Source organism: Lathyrus oleraceus, chromosome 4, assembly GCF_024323335.1.
Source record: "Lathyrus oleraceus cultivar Zhongwan6 chromosome 4, CAAS_Psat_ZW6_1.0, whole genome shotgun sequence".
Taxonomy (NCBI): Eukaryota; Viridiplantae; Streptophyta; class Magnoliopsida; order Fabales; family Fabaceae; genus Lathyrus; species Lathyrus oleraceus.
Window position 1 is genome coordinate 268,993,780 of NC_066582.1, and position 19,187 is coordinate 269,012,966.

The following is a 19,187-nucleotide window of genomic DNA, read 5'->3' on the forward strand; positions in this document are numbered from 1 at the left end:
CACGTCCGTTATACTCAACGGGAACCATTAGGTTAGTTGTGTGCGTTAGTGTTAGTTGAAATGTTAGGCTTTTCGAATTATTAGGTGAGAAAGAAAGAAAGGATGAGAAGAGAATGTTTTTGGATTTTTGACGAAGGGCTAAACCTAAGTTTTTTATTAGTGGGCCTGACAAGATTTATAAATCTTGCTCCTACGTATCTCAAAAGAGAAATCAAGGCTTACGTAGTTCTGGGTAGAAAAATGTTTGTTTGTTGGTCGATTTTAGCGAAAGCTATACGGTATTAATCGACGAAAACATTGTTTTACCCAAAACAGATGAGGAGTGGACGCATACCACACATCGAGCGGATTTATAAATCTACATTCGGAAAAGTGTCACTTATCTCGACTCAACAGTCGTGGCCGAAACATTGTTTTGCGTCACCTTAAGACAATATATCTTTCATTTATGAAAAAGGTTCTTTGATTAGTCGCACGGCGGCGAGAAAGAGTTTGATTGGTTGGATTTATTTTAAGTGATGACGAGAACTTGGATGCGCGAGATATCCATCTCGAATCCCAGTTTCAGGAGTGCACGGTATACACCATGTTCCATTTCTATCTTTATTGGCAAAAGTGTTTAATAAAGATTAAGTATTTTTAGGTTTGATTGAGAAAGGGTTTGAAGAAACCGCATTGACAATTTTTGACGATGACGAGAGTTAAGATAGGCGAGGCATTCGCCTCGAATCTTATTCTCAGGAGTGCACGGTATACACCATGTTCCATTTCCATCTTTATTGAAAGAGGTTAAGATCGGAGTTAAGTATTTTGGAGTTTGAAAGACTAATACTTGTGACTTGCAAGCTCCTACGGCTTGGGTCTAATACTCGGGACTATGTCTGGACATTCCACCCAGGCAGTCTGTTTCTTTCCCATTTTATTAAGAAAATGATTCGAACATTTACGGATGTTTTGGAGGGAAGACGAATATCTATGGCTTGCAAACTCTTACAGCTTGAGCCTAATATTCGGGATTATGATTGGATATTTCATCCAGGATAATCTTTTTCTTCAAATTTTATTAAGAAGATGGTTTGAGATATTTACAGGTGTTTTGAGAGAAGACGAATATTTATGGCTTACAAGCTCTTACAGCTTGAGTCCAATATTCGGGATTATAACTGGATATTCCATCCACGATAATCTTTTTCTTCACATTTTACTTAGAAAAAGATTTGAATATTGGAGTGTGGAAGAGAAGACGAATATTTACGGCTTGCAAGCTCTTACAGCTTGAGCCTAATATTCGGGATTATAACTGGATATTCCATCCAGGATAATCTTTTTCTTCACGTTTTATTGAGAAAAGAAGTTTGATTAATAATGATTAATGTACAAAAGTTTGAAATTATTGAAAATTATGTTGGTATTGCTTAAAAGCTCATTGTAAGAAGGCCCAAGAGTAAGCCGAGGGACTGGAATAAACCGAAATCGAAAAAGCAACTGAATTTAGCTCTAAGCTAACTTAAAGTGGACTCCTATATGAGTCACTCTACAAGAAGTTGAGCATTAAAATTTATGCATCTAAACGATTTTCGATAGTCAAATTGAATTTTAACTTCGAGATCGCAATACAATAAAAGACAACGACAACCAAAATATTATTATAGCAGTAGCACAAATTTTATATTAACTCAAAGTAATTGAAAAAAAAACAGAAAACTAACACAACAGACACAAATGTTGTCTATAATAAATTTGCATTACTATATAATCGAAATAGAGTTAAAAAACAAAATATGAAAACAAATATTAACACACTATAAATATATATAAAACTAAAAAAAGAAGTGACATATAACTGAAAAAAGATTATAACTAAACAAATATAAGTATATATTAACTACAATATATCTAAACTAAAAAAAAATAGTAGAAGTATATATTAAAGCTAAAAAAAATAATAGAAGTATATATTAAAGCTAAAAAAAATAATAGTATATATATTAAACTTTAACTAGTATAAACAACGAAAATGAAACGGCACGGCATGTACATATATTAAACTTATATAAAGTAGGTACATATTAAAATATAAACAGTAACATCAAATATATATATTAAACTAAACTAGTAGTATAAAACTGAATGTAGTATCTGTAATACTAAAAGTAATTAGTTTATTATAAAACTAAAAAAAAAAAAGAGTATTAATATGGTATATAGAACTAAAAAAATAAAATATATTAAAAATGGAAACGTAAGAATATATAAAAATAAAGAGATAATGAGTAACAAAAGCAAGTAAAATATTAGAATTTCAAGACAAAAGCAAATAATGTATATCCAACCACTACAACAAACAAGACCTTAGACAGCGCTTTTTTTTATCCTTAGACAGCGCTTTAAAGCGCTGTCTAAACCTCCGCTGCTAAAGGTTTAGATAGCGCTTTTTTAAATCTTAAAAGCGCTGTCTAAGCCCCCCCCCCCCCCCCCCTAGACAGCGCTTTGACCAAAAGTGCTTTATAGAACCCTCTTATTTTAAATTTTTTAGGTATATCTTAGACAGCGCTTTTGAAAAGCGCTGTCTAAGCCCCACCCCCTTAGACAGCGCTTTGGCCAAAAGCGCTTTCTAAGACCCTCCTATTTTAATTTTTTTAGGTATACCTTAGACAACGCTTTTCAAAAAGCGCTGTCTAAGCCCCCCCCCCCCCCCCCCCCCCCCCCCCCCCCCCCCCTTAGACAGCGCTTTTGCCTAAAGCGCTTTCTAATCCCCCCCTTAGACAGCGCTTTTTACAAAAGCGCTGTCTAAGGTATACGAAATTTTTTGAAGCTTTTGTTTTAAACCACATTTTTTCCAGGTTTATAAACCAGAATTTCTACCTGTTTTCAACCAGATTTTGACAGACAATTATCACATTTTATATATGTCAAATACATAATTTGGAAATCCTGAAATATAGATAAATTGGATAATATGATGACAATAGCGATTAAGTGAAGGAAAATGATTCAAGAATTGGCAAACTAATCTTAAAGTTCAGAATGAAAATGAATGAAAGCAGCAACATCATGATTGCAATAGTATTAAATTTATTTTCTAGGTAGTATGAGACCAGCTAATAGAAGGAAATAAAAATGTTTACTATTTCTACAGTTTCAGCATACATTACTTTTAAGGCAGGCACGGACATAGCCTTTCTGGTGAGGACACTTTTTGTGAAACACGGAATGGTAAAGAATAACTGTGTCAAGGAAAACCAAATTAGTTACTTCCATTCAGAATAAGAGTGTATTTACAAATGCATTGTTCTACAATTTGTTGCTACCATAGGTTCCATCATCTTCTCTCCTCCAATAACGCCGCAGCAACAGATCTCTTCCTTTCATTCCCCTGTAAAAAAATATGATATGAAACTAATAAAATTATTACCAGAAAAATACCAGTAGGTACTACCTCAAAACACTAGGTGGTACATGATAAGCATTAAAGGATTGGGTCTTACCAAGGCAACCAATCACTATATAGCTGCTTGTGAATAATGTCGGTGTGACCATCTAGGTGCTCAACTACACTCCCCTTGGAAAAACAGAAATCCCATCTGCAAACCAAGAGTTTGTAACAAGGCAAAAAACACTTGAAAACCATGGTTTATAGAATTTCAGCATGATTGTTCTGCTTACCTATCCATTGCTATAACATAACCTATATATGACTAAACTTTCTCTTTGCAGTTAATTGAAATGTTAAATGTAAAAGTATACATACCAGATTCCTACACATTATTATTTCAAACAAAGCACTCATGTTTACCTTGGTTTATGGGCAAGATTGTTGACCATAAAGTAAAAGATCATTTATCAATGTCCAGTTAAAAGTTCCACAGGATCTTGATGTTGGTTTTGGTTGATGGTAGACTTGTTAATATAATCCAGAGCTTTTTTATTAGACATATCATTCGGCAGATTTTGGGGGGACTAAACTGAGAAGGGAACTTGGGTGATGTTCGATTATGCTGTCCTTTTATTTTATGCAAATGATGATGGGCTAATGGTGTTCTTAGATGGAATGCAAGGACACCGTTTGCCAATGGCTTTCCAAGATAGAGCATAAGAAGACTGTAAGGTTTATTCGGATTATTTTCATTTCTTCAGAGCTTTGGTTTAGTTTGTTTTGCTCTTACACTTCCAACAATCTCTTGTACAGGAATATAATCATTTACCCATAAAAAAATAATATAGTAAAATTGCATAGATATAATATACGGTGACATTGTAACTCTGACCATCTCAAGGGGTTATAAGATGGATGGGTTGGTTTCAGGGAATGGACAAAAGCATTGGACTTGGAGTGAAAAGGAGGGCAGAGGTTCAACTTCCGTACTAACATTTGCTGTTAGAAAAAGTTACAATATGCAAAGCCAACTCCCCCCGTAACATAACACACTAAAAGCCCGCGTCAATAATAAAAGAAATGAAATTATCCCAAGACATAAAATAACATTTGCTTGTTAATCTAGCAGTGCCATTGAGCAAGACTACATCCAGTTAATGGACTTACTCGGATCTTGAAGGACCAAGTGCCATAAGAGTCTGGAAAATGGCTTCTGAAGTTCCATCTACCACACCAACAGCCATTATTGCGGGATGATCATCTCGTTTCTGGAGATTGGACAGGGTATTCAAGAATTAGTCGTTTCCATTTTAAATTAAATATAAACAACCTTTTACTGAAAAGAAACTTTGCCAACCTTCCCACCAGAATCCCTATCTTTTGCTTCCTTGAATAGTCGTAAACCTTCGTTACACCCATAAAAACATTAGTGCAAGTGTTAGCTAGGTTTTGATCATGTGAACTTACAAAAACTATTTTTGAATAAAAAAACAGCAATTGTGAAATAATTTTTTACCATTTTGGCAGCCAAAGATTGTCCAAGGTGATGGGGCAATAACATCAGAAGAAGAGAGTGTCCAGTCTATAGAATTTTGGTGATTTCTACTGGAAGATCCACTTAAGCTGTAAGCATCGCACCAAAAAAGAAACAAAAGATCATGCAACAAATACAACAAAAAAATATAGCTCAAGACAGCTTCAAATGCTTATTAACTCAGTCAACATAAAACTTTTTGTTGCAGTAAAAATCATTTAAAGGAAAGATAAAAAATACCTATAAGACTGCCATTTCCTCTTGGAACATCCTATATCTTCTGGGGCACCCTGCACATATTAACAACAATAGCTTCATCCATCATTCAAACAGTTCCACCACAAGCTAAAAAAAAGCCTCAGCTCATGCATAAACTATATAAACATATATACCTTCAAAGACGCTTCATGAAAGCATTGAATCCATCTCGCTGCTTCTTCAGGACGGCTCGCTCCTAACTACAACACTCATGTTTTGTAATTCCAAATTGAAACATAATTTCAAATTAACAACAACCTATATTTCAATGTAAACCTAATACTCTAATAGTCACCTCACCTTTAATCGATCATTATGATTCGAAGTGTTATATAGTGTGAAAATGAAAAACACCTAAAAAATTCACGCAGATAAACAAACATTAAGCCTGCAACCATTTGAACACAAAAACCAATAATAATTATTATAAAAAACAAAAATGAAAAAAATGAAAGATTAAAGTAAGCATATACTTTTCTGTTAATACTCTCCCTTCCATTATCCATTACACGAATACACGAATCCATAATAGCACTTCTAACAGGATCCTGAAAAAGAAAGTTTCCGTTTCCGTTTCCGTTTCAGTTTCAGTTTCAGTTTCACAGAATCTAATCTAACAAACTCAATACAGTAACATTTCTAACTTCGTTATCAACCGAACCGATTCAATTGATAAAATAATCGGCGAAAAGAAATTGAAAAAAAAAAGCGATGAACCTGATCGTCGGAATTGGGAACGGATTTGAAGCTACGAAGAAGGTGATGATCGAGAACGAAGTAACGCTTACGCGAAAACTGAAGTCCAAAACGGTTACAGCGTATAAGGTATAACCATCCTTCCAATGATTGAAACCGAAAAATGGAAGTGTATTCGTGTTCGCTGTTATGGTTTTCGCTGATAGGGTTTCAACGTTCGCAGGAGGGAAAACAAAAGAACAGAGAACGAAAATTGAAATGGAGTCTGAAATTTTATTTTAATTAGACCTTAGACAGCGCTTTTGTGGAAAGCGCTTTCTAAGGTATGCCTTAGACAACGCTTTTCGAAAGCGCTTTCTAAACCCCCCCTTAGACAGCGCTTTTGGTTTTATTTTTTTTTTAATTTAAAGACTTTAGACAGCGCTTTATCAAAAGCGCTGACTAAGGTCTATATTTAAAAGCGCTTTCTAAAAGCGCTGTCTAAGGGGGGGTCTTAGACAGCGCTTTTAGAAAGCGCTGTCTAAGACCCCCCCTTAGACAGCGCTTTCATTATTTTTTTGGAACATTTTCCGTGTTTTATTTTAATTTTAACCTTAGACAGCGCTTTCTTTTAAAAGCGCTGTCTAAGACGCGCTGTTAAAAGTCATTTTTGGCGTAGTGAACAAATTAAAATACATAATATTAAAGTAAAAAAAAAGAGATAAGACTGAATAAGAGATTTATTATGAGGTAAGGGAGTGTGTTATGTTTGTGTATAGTGAAGGAGAAGAGTGAATATTTATGGTTCTTATATGGAAGAAGAATGTGGAGTTGTGAAGGTTTTTGTTTGTGAGTTTCTTATGAACATGAAGGTGTGAAGAAAGGTTGGAGAAAAATAGCTAGCAGGATGAGGTTGTAATGAAGTGGTTTTTACAAGTGTGATCAGTGATGTGAGTATTGAAGGTGGTGTATGATCTGTCCACGAGAAAGAGAGACAATGGGAGTGGCGGCTGTGTATGTTATGGATCCGTTTCATTTCTTTGCACAACATTCTCTTTTATACTGTAACCTTAGGTTTTGCTAAAAATCCAATTTACCCTTTCTTTTCTTATTATTAAAATTTTACTTAAAAAATGATAAGGTAATAATACAAAGACATAACATTACTAATTACTAATTAATATTAAAATAAAGTGACATGTTAATAGTAAAATATAACAGTAATAAAACTAAAGAAATAAATTAATAGTAAATAAAAAAACAGTATATATATTTTCAGTGGATAAAAAAGAGTGCTTATTTACTTCTATTTAATATTTTTTATATTTTGGAAAAAAAACATAAAAAGGATTAAAATAAATTTAAAAAAATCAAGTGCAAAAATGTTAGAAAAAGAAAACTGAATGCACCAAAATGATCAGTACAAAATAAACTTCTCGGAAATATACAAAGTTTGAACCAATTTTGAAATAAATTTTGGCCGATTAAAAGGCTCAGACTAACCGAAATGCAACTGAAAAAGTAGTCGAAAATTAAAACGAGCACGCCAGGTTAAACTACGTGATCCGTAGATTAATAAAATTGACGTCTGCAAGATCTATCTTGAAAATTTTTCGCCCGCTGTTTTGACACACATTTGATAATTGATTCAACCAGTTTGTCTGTAAATCTCAAAATTATTTCGACTGATATTTTAGGCACTATGGGGTATGGAATGCATGGTATGCTATGTAGACATGCAATAGCTATGATGAATGTATTGAATCAGCGATTCAGGGTCAAAATTGGGGTGTGACAAGGCGGATTTAGGGGAAAGGGAGGCCAGATTTGGATTCTCCGACCGAAAATAGGTGGGGTTTGTGTTTGGAAATTTAGGTTTTGGAGTGGGGGTTGCCGGAGAAGAAGGCGGCGCCGCCACGGTTGGCCGGCCGCCACCGTCTTCTCCGGTAGGTGTTGGTCGTGGCGTGGGACGGAGATTGCAGAGCGTGAGAGGAGGTTTTGAGTGAAGAGAGAGAAAGAAAATGAGCAAATGGATTATTTCTCTTCCATTTCCATTTTTAAATGGTCGTTGGGAGTGGGCGCATGTGCGCCAAGTGGCTTCCTCCTAGAAGGCCATGCCTGGGTTGACCTTGGTCAACCAGGCAATCCAGTATGGACTCCCCCACAGTTCCTTACCGTGCATTGCCATCATATTTCACCCTTTCGCTTGACCAAGTCAGATCTATGGATCTGACGGTCAATAGCATTTGTTGGAAGTCAACAAAGTTGACCGGGCTCAGCGTCTCTCCCTTTGATTTTGGGCCTCCGAATTGGGCCCAAAGACATTTTTTTGCCAATAAAACCCCCCCACATTATTCAGTAGTGCGCCCAAATTTGGGCTTCTCACTTTAAGCCCATTTTCCTTTTTATTTTTTGCTTATTCATTTATTTATTTTATTTCATATCTTATATATACATATAAAATACATATTAGAATATTATTGCTATAAAAAATAATAATATTTTTATTTTATTTACTCAACTTTTATTTTAAATGCTTTACTTATAAATTTAAAATTAATCATTGCTTCAATTTGTAGAATTTGTTTGAGATGTTATCTTAAATATGCTTGATTAAATTCACTTGTGCAATTCCTACGTTCGTTTGAACCGTGATTTGAGTTATATTTTCATATTGACCCTTATCCCATAATCACTCTAATTGCTATATTAAATTATTTAAAAATAAATCACATATTTCTCGATTCAGAGTCGAGCCCATTTTCAAACACCTTTGTAAGTCGACCGCTTTTAAAGCATCACCATCAACCTCACATGGCTTACTCTTGGGATTTCTTACAATGAGACCTATTCGATTTTAATTAATCGATTAGATGAACTGCTCACTAAATAAATTCAATTCATTCATAAAATATAAATTCGAAACCTCGATCCAACATCGAGTATTCTTTATTAAAATACTTAATCCCAATTAAATACTATTTCATTTAGGAATGAAAAAGGAGATGGTTTTGAGTTTTCAACTCCTCTCCTCGACTATTTGAATACGAATGCTTTTACTCAGTTAGTCGAATAATCATCATTTCTAATCCACTTGAGAACAAATAAATCAAATCCTTTCATAATAAGAAACCAAAAGGGAGATAACTTTGAGTCTTCAATTTTTTCTCCACGACTATTTGAATACAAGTTCTCTTACTTGGTTAGTCAAATAATTGTCGTTCCTCTATAAACTTCCAAACCCCAATTAAATCAAATTATTTTCACATTAAGCTAAATGAAAAGGGAGTTGACTTTGAGTTTTCAACTTCTCTCCTCAATTGGTTGAATACGAGTTCTCTTACTCGGTCAGTTGAATAATTGTCATTTTCTCCATAAACATACAACTTAATCAAATCATTTTCTTAACGAACTATACGAAAAAAAAGATGGTTTTGAGCTTTCAACTCCTCTTCTCAAATGCTTGGATATGAGTTATTTTACTCAGTCATTCAAGTGCTTGTCGTTCATTCTAAAATACGTCAACCATATACAACCTTATTTTCATAAATACTCAGATGAAATAGAAAGCGGTCTAGAGTCTTCTATTCCTTTTCCCGATTATTAGGATACGAGTTGTCTTACTCGATTATCCGAGTAATCGTCATCCAACAAAACACATCTCAACCAAACAAAACGTCAAACATATTAATCCAATTTGTCACCCTTGTGTGATAAAAACTCTTTTAAAAAAGAACACTATTTAATCCTTTCTGATGCGCACAACAAACTAATGCTTAAGCCTCCTCCGAGAGTAGACAAGCCAATGTTTAGCCTTTAGAACGCGATCTAAACAGCTGTTCGATAAAAGACACCAACCAATCGTAGTTCTCCGAACTACGAATGCTCTGACTTCCTTATTGCACCATAAGGATACGTAGGCACGAGATTGCGAGATCTTGGCGAGCACACTAATAAAAAACCTCCCCTTTTCCCTTTCTGAGGTTCTCATCCATTTCTATTTTCAATATATTTTATAACCTAAAGATAACAAACAAACATAAATTAACACTCAAATCGCAAATTAGAATTGAGAGGTTCCCATTGAGTACAACGGACGTGAGGGATGCTAATACCTTCCCCTTGCGTAATCGACTCCCGAACCCGAATATGGTTGCGACGACCATTATTCCATTTTTTAAAGGTTTTATCGATATTTTCCTATTCCTTCATTCGGATAAATAAAGTTCGGCGGCGACTCTGTTCGAACATAAATTTTTTCCGCGACCATCGCGAGGAATCGTATTTTTCGAGATGCGACAATATGGCTTGAAACAAAGTTGGAAAATATTGAAAAATCAATTGTCATAATGCAAAATTTTCCAAGTGCATAATTTTTCTAAGTCCATAATTTTTCTCATGACTTTTTGATGAATTTTGGATGATTTCAATCCATGATATTGATGATCAATTTGTTGTATCTTCTTCTTTGCAATAAAGTGAGCATTATGGTGGAATAATGGCTCGAGGCGGCATCAGAAAGTGAAGATAAAGCCATGAGAATGAGGCTTCATGGAAGATGAAAACATAATTTTCTAAGTGCAGAATTTTCCAAGTGCAGAATTTTCCTCATGAATTTTTGATGATTTCAATCCATGATATTTATGATCAATTTGGTGTATCTTCTTCTTTGCAGCAAATTGAGAATTGGGGTGGAAGAATGGGCTCGAGGAGACATCGAAAAGTGAAGATAAAGTCATGGGGATGAAGTTTCATGGAAGGAAAAATTGTTGGAAACTTTCATCATGTAACATCTAACATAACCATGAAATTCTTGATTATTGATGAAAAATGATGATTCTTTTGATTAAATGATTATAGGGTAGGTCTAGGAAAATTTAGGGGTCAAACTCGAGTCAGTGATCAAAAGTTGACCGAAAATCAACAGTTGACAAAAAAAGTCAACAATTGACCAAAAAGTCAACTTTACCAAGTTGATGCCTCTTTCCTTGTAATCCATTTTTTCAACTTATATCTTAAGTAATAAGCATTGTACCATGAATTTCCATGAATGAATGAAGTATTCTTTGAATTTCCAACTTTGGGTTTCTTCCTTAAACTCAAGCAATCGAATCAAATAACAAATATATCACTCCCTCTAACAACCATGAATCTCAAATAAAGAGATGTTCCACACCACCAGTGATACGAGAGACAAACCAGAATAATTACCAAATAATACTTGTCTCGAAAATCCGATTAAACCGATTACATCCGCTATTAATGAATTTTGACCTAATGATTGTGTTATGCAAAATATGATGAATGGTATGTTAAATGCATGACCCAATTAAATCAATTGAGAACCATGTATGCATATGATTTTAACGTAAGCCAAATAAAAATAGAAAAAGGTATGGCAAATTTTGGGGTATGACAATTGCCCCTATTTAATCATCTTGAACCTGAATGTACGAATGACAATGGCTTTCAGGCATTCAAGGTAGGAGAGGATTAAATACCAGAATATCCAAAAAAAATTGCCCGCTGGGAATGCATTAATGTAATGGTTAGAAAAGGTAGACATCAACTCTGAGGCTGAAGCACAAGTGATCGGTATCAACTCTGAAGTCTGACACAACGGGATAGGTAGTACATCAACTTTGGGGTTAGGGATAAAGTGATAGACATCAACTCTGAGGCTGAGATTGACAAACAACAACTCTGAAGTTGGGGTAAGAAGTAAACGTCAACTTCAAGGTTGGGGACACCAAGATATATATAAACTCGGAGGGTATAAATACGAAAGGGATAAATGACAACTCTGAGGCTGAAGATAGAAAAAGGATAGATGGCAACTTTGAGGATGGTGATAGCAAAAGGGGTAAACGACAACTCTGAGGCTGGAGGTAAAACGAATTATCAACTTTGAGGTTGATAGTAACATATAGGTATCAAATCTGAGGTTGGATACAGAACACGCGTCAACTCTGAGGTTGGGGCAAGGAAATATAGACAACAACTCTGAGGCTAGGGCAAAAAGGATAAACATCAACTCTGAGGCTGAGGCAAAGAAGAAAAGCATCAACTCTGAGGCTAGAAAAAAGGATATGCATCAACTCCGAGGTTGGACATATAGAAGATAAAGATCGAACCTGAGGTTGGGTACAGAAAAGGTAGGCATCAACTTTGAGGTTGGAGACACAAATGGTCGGTGTCAACTCTGAGGTTGGGGGTAAGCTAGATAGACATCAACTCTAAGGTTGAGATTGAAAATGTGGGCATTAACTCTGAGGTTGGGATGAAAAGTAAATATCAACTCTGAGGTTGGGGGTGAGACAATATCAACTCTGAGGTTGGGTATAACAGGATAAACGTCAACTCTGAGGTCAGGAATAAAATGTTAGGCGTCAACTCTGAGGTTTGATAGAAATCAACTCTGGGGCTAGGGGATAAGAAAAAATACACCAAATCTAAAGTTGGAAAAAAGTAGACACTTAACTCTATGGCTGGACATCAATTCTAAGGTTGGAAGTAAAATAGTAAACATCAACTCTGAGGTTGGGAAAAAATGATGACATCAACTCTGAGGTTGGAAGCAGGAATAAGAAACAACAACTCCGAGGCTGGGAAAAACAGATTATCAACCCTGAGGTTGGGATTGAAAAGATAAGCATCAACTCGAAGGTTGGATATGCATAATGATATTAACTATAAGGTTGAAGGTAAGATATAACGACCCTAAGGTTAGACATGAGATCGATAGACATCAACTCTAAGGCTGGACATAAGGCCGATAGACATCAACAGTGAGGTTGAGAATAAGAGAGGGACAATAACTTTGGGGTTGGGAATGAGAAACATACAATAACTCTGAGGTCAGAAATAAGAATAGGGATAACAACTATGAGGTCGGAAATAAGGAAGGTGCAATAACTTTAGGGCTGGAAATAAGAAATGGACAACAACTCTGAGGCTGGAAGTAAGAAAGTGGCAACAACTCTGAGGCTAGGTATATATGATTATTGTTAACTCTGAGGTTGGGGAAAGATGGACATCAACTCCGAGGTTGGGTATAAAAATATTGTCAACAACTCTGAGGTTGGAGTAAGAACTGACATCAACTCTCAGGTAATGGATAGCAAAATATGTATCAACTTTGAGGTTGGAGATACGACAATTGTCATCAACTATGGGGTCGGGATAAAGTGGAAGCAAATATCAACTCTAAGATTGGTGACCAATACGAATGAGTATTGAAAAAAGATAGACATAAGTGAGTTATCAATATTGACGGGTATTGAAAAAAGTGATATCATACGAGTGTTGGAGAAAAGGGATATCAATATTGACGAGTATTGAAAAAAAATGATAGACATTATCGAGCGAAGGGATATCAGTACATACGAGTATTAAAAAAAGAGTGATAGACACTAACGATATATCTAACAGGCTTCTTGGAATTGAGGGATGCCAAACGAGTTGGGCTTTGAAGAAGGGGGTGCCAACGAAATTGGGATTGAAAGGAGGTTTTCCAGACAAGGACTAGGCTTTGAAAAAGGTTTGTCAGACATGAGTTGGATTTTGAAATAGGTTTTCTAGACAGGAGCTGAGCTTTGAAAGAGGTTTTCTAGACAAGAACTGGACTTTGAAAGAGGTTTCTAGGAAGGAACTGGGCTTTGGAAGGCTATGTCAATTGGGCATTTTGCTGTAAGCACGAAAACCTCAAGGTGTCCCACAGGCACAACGGAGGGGATGAAGTTTTCGAAACATGGCTACCCTTCCCGGGATTCACCAAACCTATATTGGGTATTTCAAAACAAATCAAAAGGCAAAGTCTTGACAGAGACAAGCAATTCTCGTGCAAAAAGCAACGAGGGGGAAACGTGATTCCATGCACAAAGCACCAAAATAAACTCAAGAAAGAAAGTTATCTCAATGAAATCTTCTCCATGCAGAAGGCAAGGGGCTTACGAAGAGCAAGTAAAGAGGAATGACTGAAAGATCCTGTCGGGGATGCCAACTAGGAATTTTACAAGGATCCAAACAAAATTGATTTATTTTTACAATGCCAGTGGGAATGGGCTTTGGAAAGGTGCCAACATAATTGGGCTCGAGAATGTGCCAAGACATTTTTGGGCTTGCTTCTTTCTTGTTAGATAACTTCATGCTATGCTGGATGATGTGCATGGATGGAATGATATGAATTATGCATGACAAGTTTATGCAATTGGCCTGAGGGTCTATGGATGCCCTAGTTTTGGATATGGTGTGGTATGAACACTGAGAGAGATTCGCTTGGTGACAAGGCTTCCTGTTGAAAGGTTAAGGAATGTGTCTAACATGACTTCCCGACGTCCTTATACTGCTGGAGAGTGAACTTAAGCTGGATCTTTTGATGCCCCATGCTTGATTTGAGAAGATTTTGAAAGCATGGAAAGGAAATTCCTCTCTTTGAAAAGTCTTGCCCTAGTCTATTGGGTATCTGCATGGATTTCCTCAGTCACAAGTAATGAAGAAATTTTGTCATAGATTATCTCGATCTGACTTGCCCCAATGTCTTGGAACTATACACCTCTGATTAACCGTCTTAGAGAGATTGACTTCTTATGCTCGTGGGATGGCCTGCCCCAGTACGAGCCTTGAAGTGACTTTTCCTCTGACTAGATGACCTTTGAGGGAATGCCCTTGACTAACTGATCTTCAGAGAGATTTGTCGAATCTCGACGTGACCACCTCAGATAGACTGAATCATGTAGAGATATCTCGACGTGACTTCCCCAGATTAACTGAATCTTGAAGAGATTTCTCGACGTGATTACTTAAGATAGACTGAATCTTGTAGAGGTTTCTCTACGTGACTGCCCCAAATTGACTGAATCTTAAAGTGACTTGTCTTTCTGCTCAATGGAGTCTTCAAACATTCTTCTTTTCGATGTGATCAACTGAAGTGGCTTGCCCTTGCTCAATGGAACTCTCAGGCATTTTGCACTTTGATGTGACCAATCGAAGTGGCTTGCCCCTGCTAAAAAAAAGTCTTAGGTATTCTTCACTTTTGGTATAATCAAGCTCCTTCATTCATGTTAACTGTAGAAACTTGTTTGATGTCAAAAGCTTACTCACAAGTAAGAGTTGTTCATTTCAGAATAATAAATCTAATTTTATGTTCATGCTAGTTTTGAAACTCAATTATGTTCATTGGAATTATGACATATAGTGAATGAATGACTAATGAGAGTCCCATATCGATACCAACACAAATGATAAGCAAATCATTTAGGAGTCAGTTTAACATAATTTACTGAATGTAGTACGCTTTCGAAATAAACCCCGCTTCAATTAGGTATTTTGAAGGTTGTAACATGGTCTAGTTCACAGTTTGAGAAAAAAGGATTTATGGCTCGAAACCTATTCCAACCCACCCATTCTCCTTGATATTCTCTAGTCCTACGTTCATCTAGTTCGATACAAGCATTCTTATTCCAAAAGGTATTTGGAGTGGTAGAGGGAACCTATAAGGTTTTCGGAGTTACATTCACCCTCCCCATGTTTGGTTTGTGGCCACACAAATTTGTTCTTGCTGAGGATTTTCTCTTGGCTCTTCTTTCTGCTTCCTCGTTTTTTAATTCCCTACTTTTGCTAGATTGATTCAGATTTGCAATCCATATGGATGCCCTAATTTTTTCCTAAGTCACTTGTTTTCAAGTTTTCGACTTAGCGGACTTTCTTTCTTTTTCTTTTTGATTTCCTGATTTTTTGATGGAACAAATCGTGTGACATTTGTTCGCTTGATTTAAAGGGGTTGACTGCCTCGTGTCTCTGTTGGTAAGGGACAACCGTTACAGATTTGTGATTTCCGACCTCTCGTGAGGGATATGGTATGGTTGATCCTCAAATAGGACACTCCTCTTTTTGAAGTTTAAATGCCTAGTCCAACTAACTGACGACTACCCTGCCCCGGGTTAAGATTGAGGGTTTTATGTTGAGAAAGATACTCCTACTCAATCAGTAGTTTAACTCATTCTCTTGATTGCATTATCACATTCACTAACATTAATGTTACCCTGCAAGATCGGAGTTCGGGTTGGACGATTGGTGTTGGATGTGAGTCTCAAGGCCTTTATTACATCTCAGTGTCATCTAAGACATACTCATCCAAAGATTATCCACTCACTATCCATGCTCAGTAAGGTCATCCCGGTCTTCCCAAACTATAGAAGTTGGTGTCAAGTTTATCAAAGGTAACTAATTTACATTGTGACTCGTGTCAATTAGGGAAACACACTCATAGTCAATTTCCTAATCGATTCAATAAATAAGTTTTGTTCCCTTTTGCTTTAGTTCACTTTGATGTTTGGGGTCCCTCACGTATTGTCTCTACTCTTGAATCTATGTATTTTGTCACCTTTATTGATGATTTTTCACGTTGCACATGGTTATTTTTAATGAAAAATAGATCTAAATTGTTTTCTATTTTCGAACAATTTTATAAAGAAATAAAAACATAGTTTGGTGTGTCTACTCGTACCTTAAGAAGTGATAATACTTGTGAATACTTATCCCAACAATTTCAAACTTTTATGTCCAGCAATGGTGTACTCCACCAAACATCTTGCCTTCATACACCTCAATAAATCAAGATAGTCAAACGCAAAAATATGCATCTCGTAGAAACCACTCGGACCCTACTTCTCAATGGTAACATTTTGCTCCAGTTCTGGGGGGATATTATTTTAATGACATGCTACCTTATAAACCACATGCCCTTATCTGTCCTTAACGATAAAATACCTCACTCAATTCTTTTTCCCCATTCCCCATTTCATCCAATTACTCCTTGTGTCTTAAGGTCTACATGTTTTATTCACAATCTCTCTTTTGGACTTGATAAACTATCATCTCGATCACTCAAGTGTGTTTTTTTTGTTGTCATCAATCCCAAAAAGGTTATCGTTGTTATTCACCTACTCTATAATGATACCTCATATCGGTCGATGTTACCTTCTTTGTGTCTATTCCATATTTCAACTTCAGCCATTTAACTCTAGAACCCATTCAGGAAAGTACTCCCACACCTTTCCGGAAGTTATTAATGTCATGTCTACCATTGTTACCCATCAGTCTATAGATCCTGACCCACTAGATATTCCTACGGTTGATCCCCCCCTCATTTCTCGACCACTTCAAACATATCAGTATCATCACCCAAAGTTTGTTGTACCTGTCCTTGAGGTTATACGTGTCCCTGGGGTTGTACTTGTCTCTGAGGTCATTGAGAAATCTCCTCCGACGCCCCCACCATCACCAAATATGATCCTGCAACCTGAGTTTGATCATTCGATTAACTTTCGAAAAGGTATACGTCAAACACAAAATCTTCTCAATATTATATTGATTTACATTATCATCATATTTCCCCTTTGAATTATACTTGCCTGTCTTCTTTGTCTTCCGTTTCTATTCCTAAAGTTCCAGGTGAAGCATTATCTCATCTTGGAGGGAGGAAGAAATGATTGATGAGATGTGTGTTGTTCAAAGAAGTGGTACCTGGGAATTGGTTCCTCTTCCCCATGGGAAATCTTTGGTAGGTTTTCACTGGCTTTGTACAGTGAAGGTTGGTCAATATGGTAAGATTGATTGATTTAAAGCTCGCTTGGTAGCCAAAGGATACACTCAGATATTTGGGTTGGATTATAATGATAATTTCTTGCCTGTAGCTAAGATGGAACCAACTAGACTTCTTCTTGCCATTGCAACCATTCAACATTGGCTCTTCATCAACTTGACATCAAAAATTCATTTTTACATGGTGATCTTGAAGAGGAAGTATATATGAAGCAACTATTGGGTGACAATGGATATAAAAAGGTCTAGAGGGGGGTTGAATATACCATTTCCCCTTAAGACAATTTCAAAAACATTTTAGGTCCCATAAGCGAAATCATAGATTTTAAAAAGCCAGAAGCAAAACACAAAAATAAGAGAGCTTGGAAGCATCTCAATGAATCAAGCCACATGAAATAATGCGCGAGGTTACCATGAGGTTGATTGTTTCTAGTGTGCAAGTCGCTTACAAGACAATCAAATTCGCTTTAGACAAAGAGATTTAAAAACACTTTACTTAGATGTTCTTAACAAAACATAATTGGCTTCATGATGATTCCATAAGATTGATACACAACAAACCTAAGCTTATACATTAAATCACTATAAGCACGGTTTAACCTATATGGCATACAATCAATGGAATTAAACAATAATTCAATAGTAAATATGAATGGATGCTTGCAAAATAAAATAGAAATGGAAAAGGAAAAGATCCACAGAGATATATAGTACCTCGGTGTTCATCCTTAATTTTCCTACTGCACTCTTTAATGAATGATTCCATCGGAACCTAATGAAGGTATTCCACTATTTTATGATAAGTTTGATTACAATATTTTGATTACAACAAACTATCACACGATAATTCCCCATATTGATGCAGGCACTAAACTGCTAACAAAAACAAAATCCCTCAAGATCCTTATCTAATAACCTCGATATCCATAATAACTTGATCCAAGTATTTGTGTGTGGTGATCCCCCTGATCCCACCGATTTCTTTTCTAAGAGATTTCCATTAACTTAGCGTATATTGGACAACTTCCAAATTTGTCTGCGAGCAATCTTTCTTCAACGCCACCAAAGAAGGAAAACTTCCAAATTTTCCTACATACCATTGATACTATCTTGCCAAAGTCTTCCTTGGAGTATATTATAAACTCTATTCTTGATAGATAACAAATCAATAGCAAATTGCATTCAAGAAACGATACCCTCCCCGTTACACACAACCAGCTTCACATAAAAACACTAGATATCCTAGTGTACCACTAGTCTCCGTCAACACTCATCTTTAGAGGAAGGTCCACAATCAAAGGGAAAAAGACTAAGGATGAAGATGATGAATAGTGCCAGATAATCTCAACCAACAACTGAAATTACAAGGTGTTAGTCAAGTAATTCAATTTTGGTGAATGAATAACATACAATGGGTTCTCTCAAGTTTCTAGATGAATAGTCTTGGTTCTTGATTGATATCAAGAGCTTGATCAATCACAATAAGATTAGTCAACTCACTCTCTAATTCATACCAACAACACAAATTGCACAAAAACATGATGGAAAAAAGAGATGATGAAGGAATTTAATTCATGAAATGTAGAGGATTCAAGTTACGCTGTGGAAATGACAAAAGTGAATTTTCATGGGCTCAAAAAATGAAATACAAACATGGGACGAAGTAATTTAATTCATGAAATGTAGAGGATTTTCAATGGTACAAATTAATAGTAGTTGAAGCAATTACAATCAAATTTA

General features: G+C 36.0%; 1 protein-coding gene across 1 annotated transcript; it reads right to left on the reverse strand.

Moving 5' to 3' along the window:
• Window positions 1–3,036: 3,036 nt before the first annotated feature.
• On the reverse strand, window positions 3,037–16,877 carry LOC127137012 (protein ENHANCED DISEASE RESISTANCE 2-like). The gene is made up of 12 exons (XM_051063510.1): window positions 16,804–16,877; window positions 5,886–6,063; window positions 5,642–5,716; window positions 5,469–5,522; window positions 5,303–5,368; window positions 5,151–5,200; window positions 4,893–4,999; window positions 4,734–4,780; window positions 4,544–4,644; window positions 3,489–3,584; window positions 3,312–3,376; window positions 3,037–3,227 (listed from the first exon to the last, which is right to left on the reverse strand). The coding sequence occupies exons 1-12, from the start codon at window positions 16,875–16,877 to the stop codon at window positions 3,142–3,144; spliced, it is 999 nt and encodes a 332-aa protein (XP_050919467.1). The 3' UTR covers window positions 3,037–3,141.
• Window positions 16,878–19,187: the final 2,310 nt, after the last annotated feature.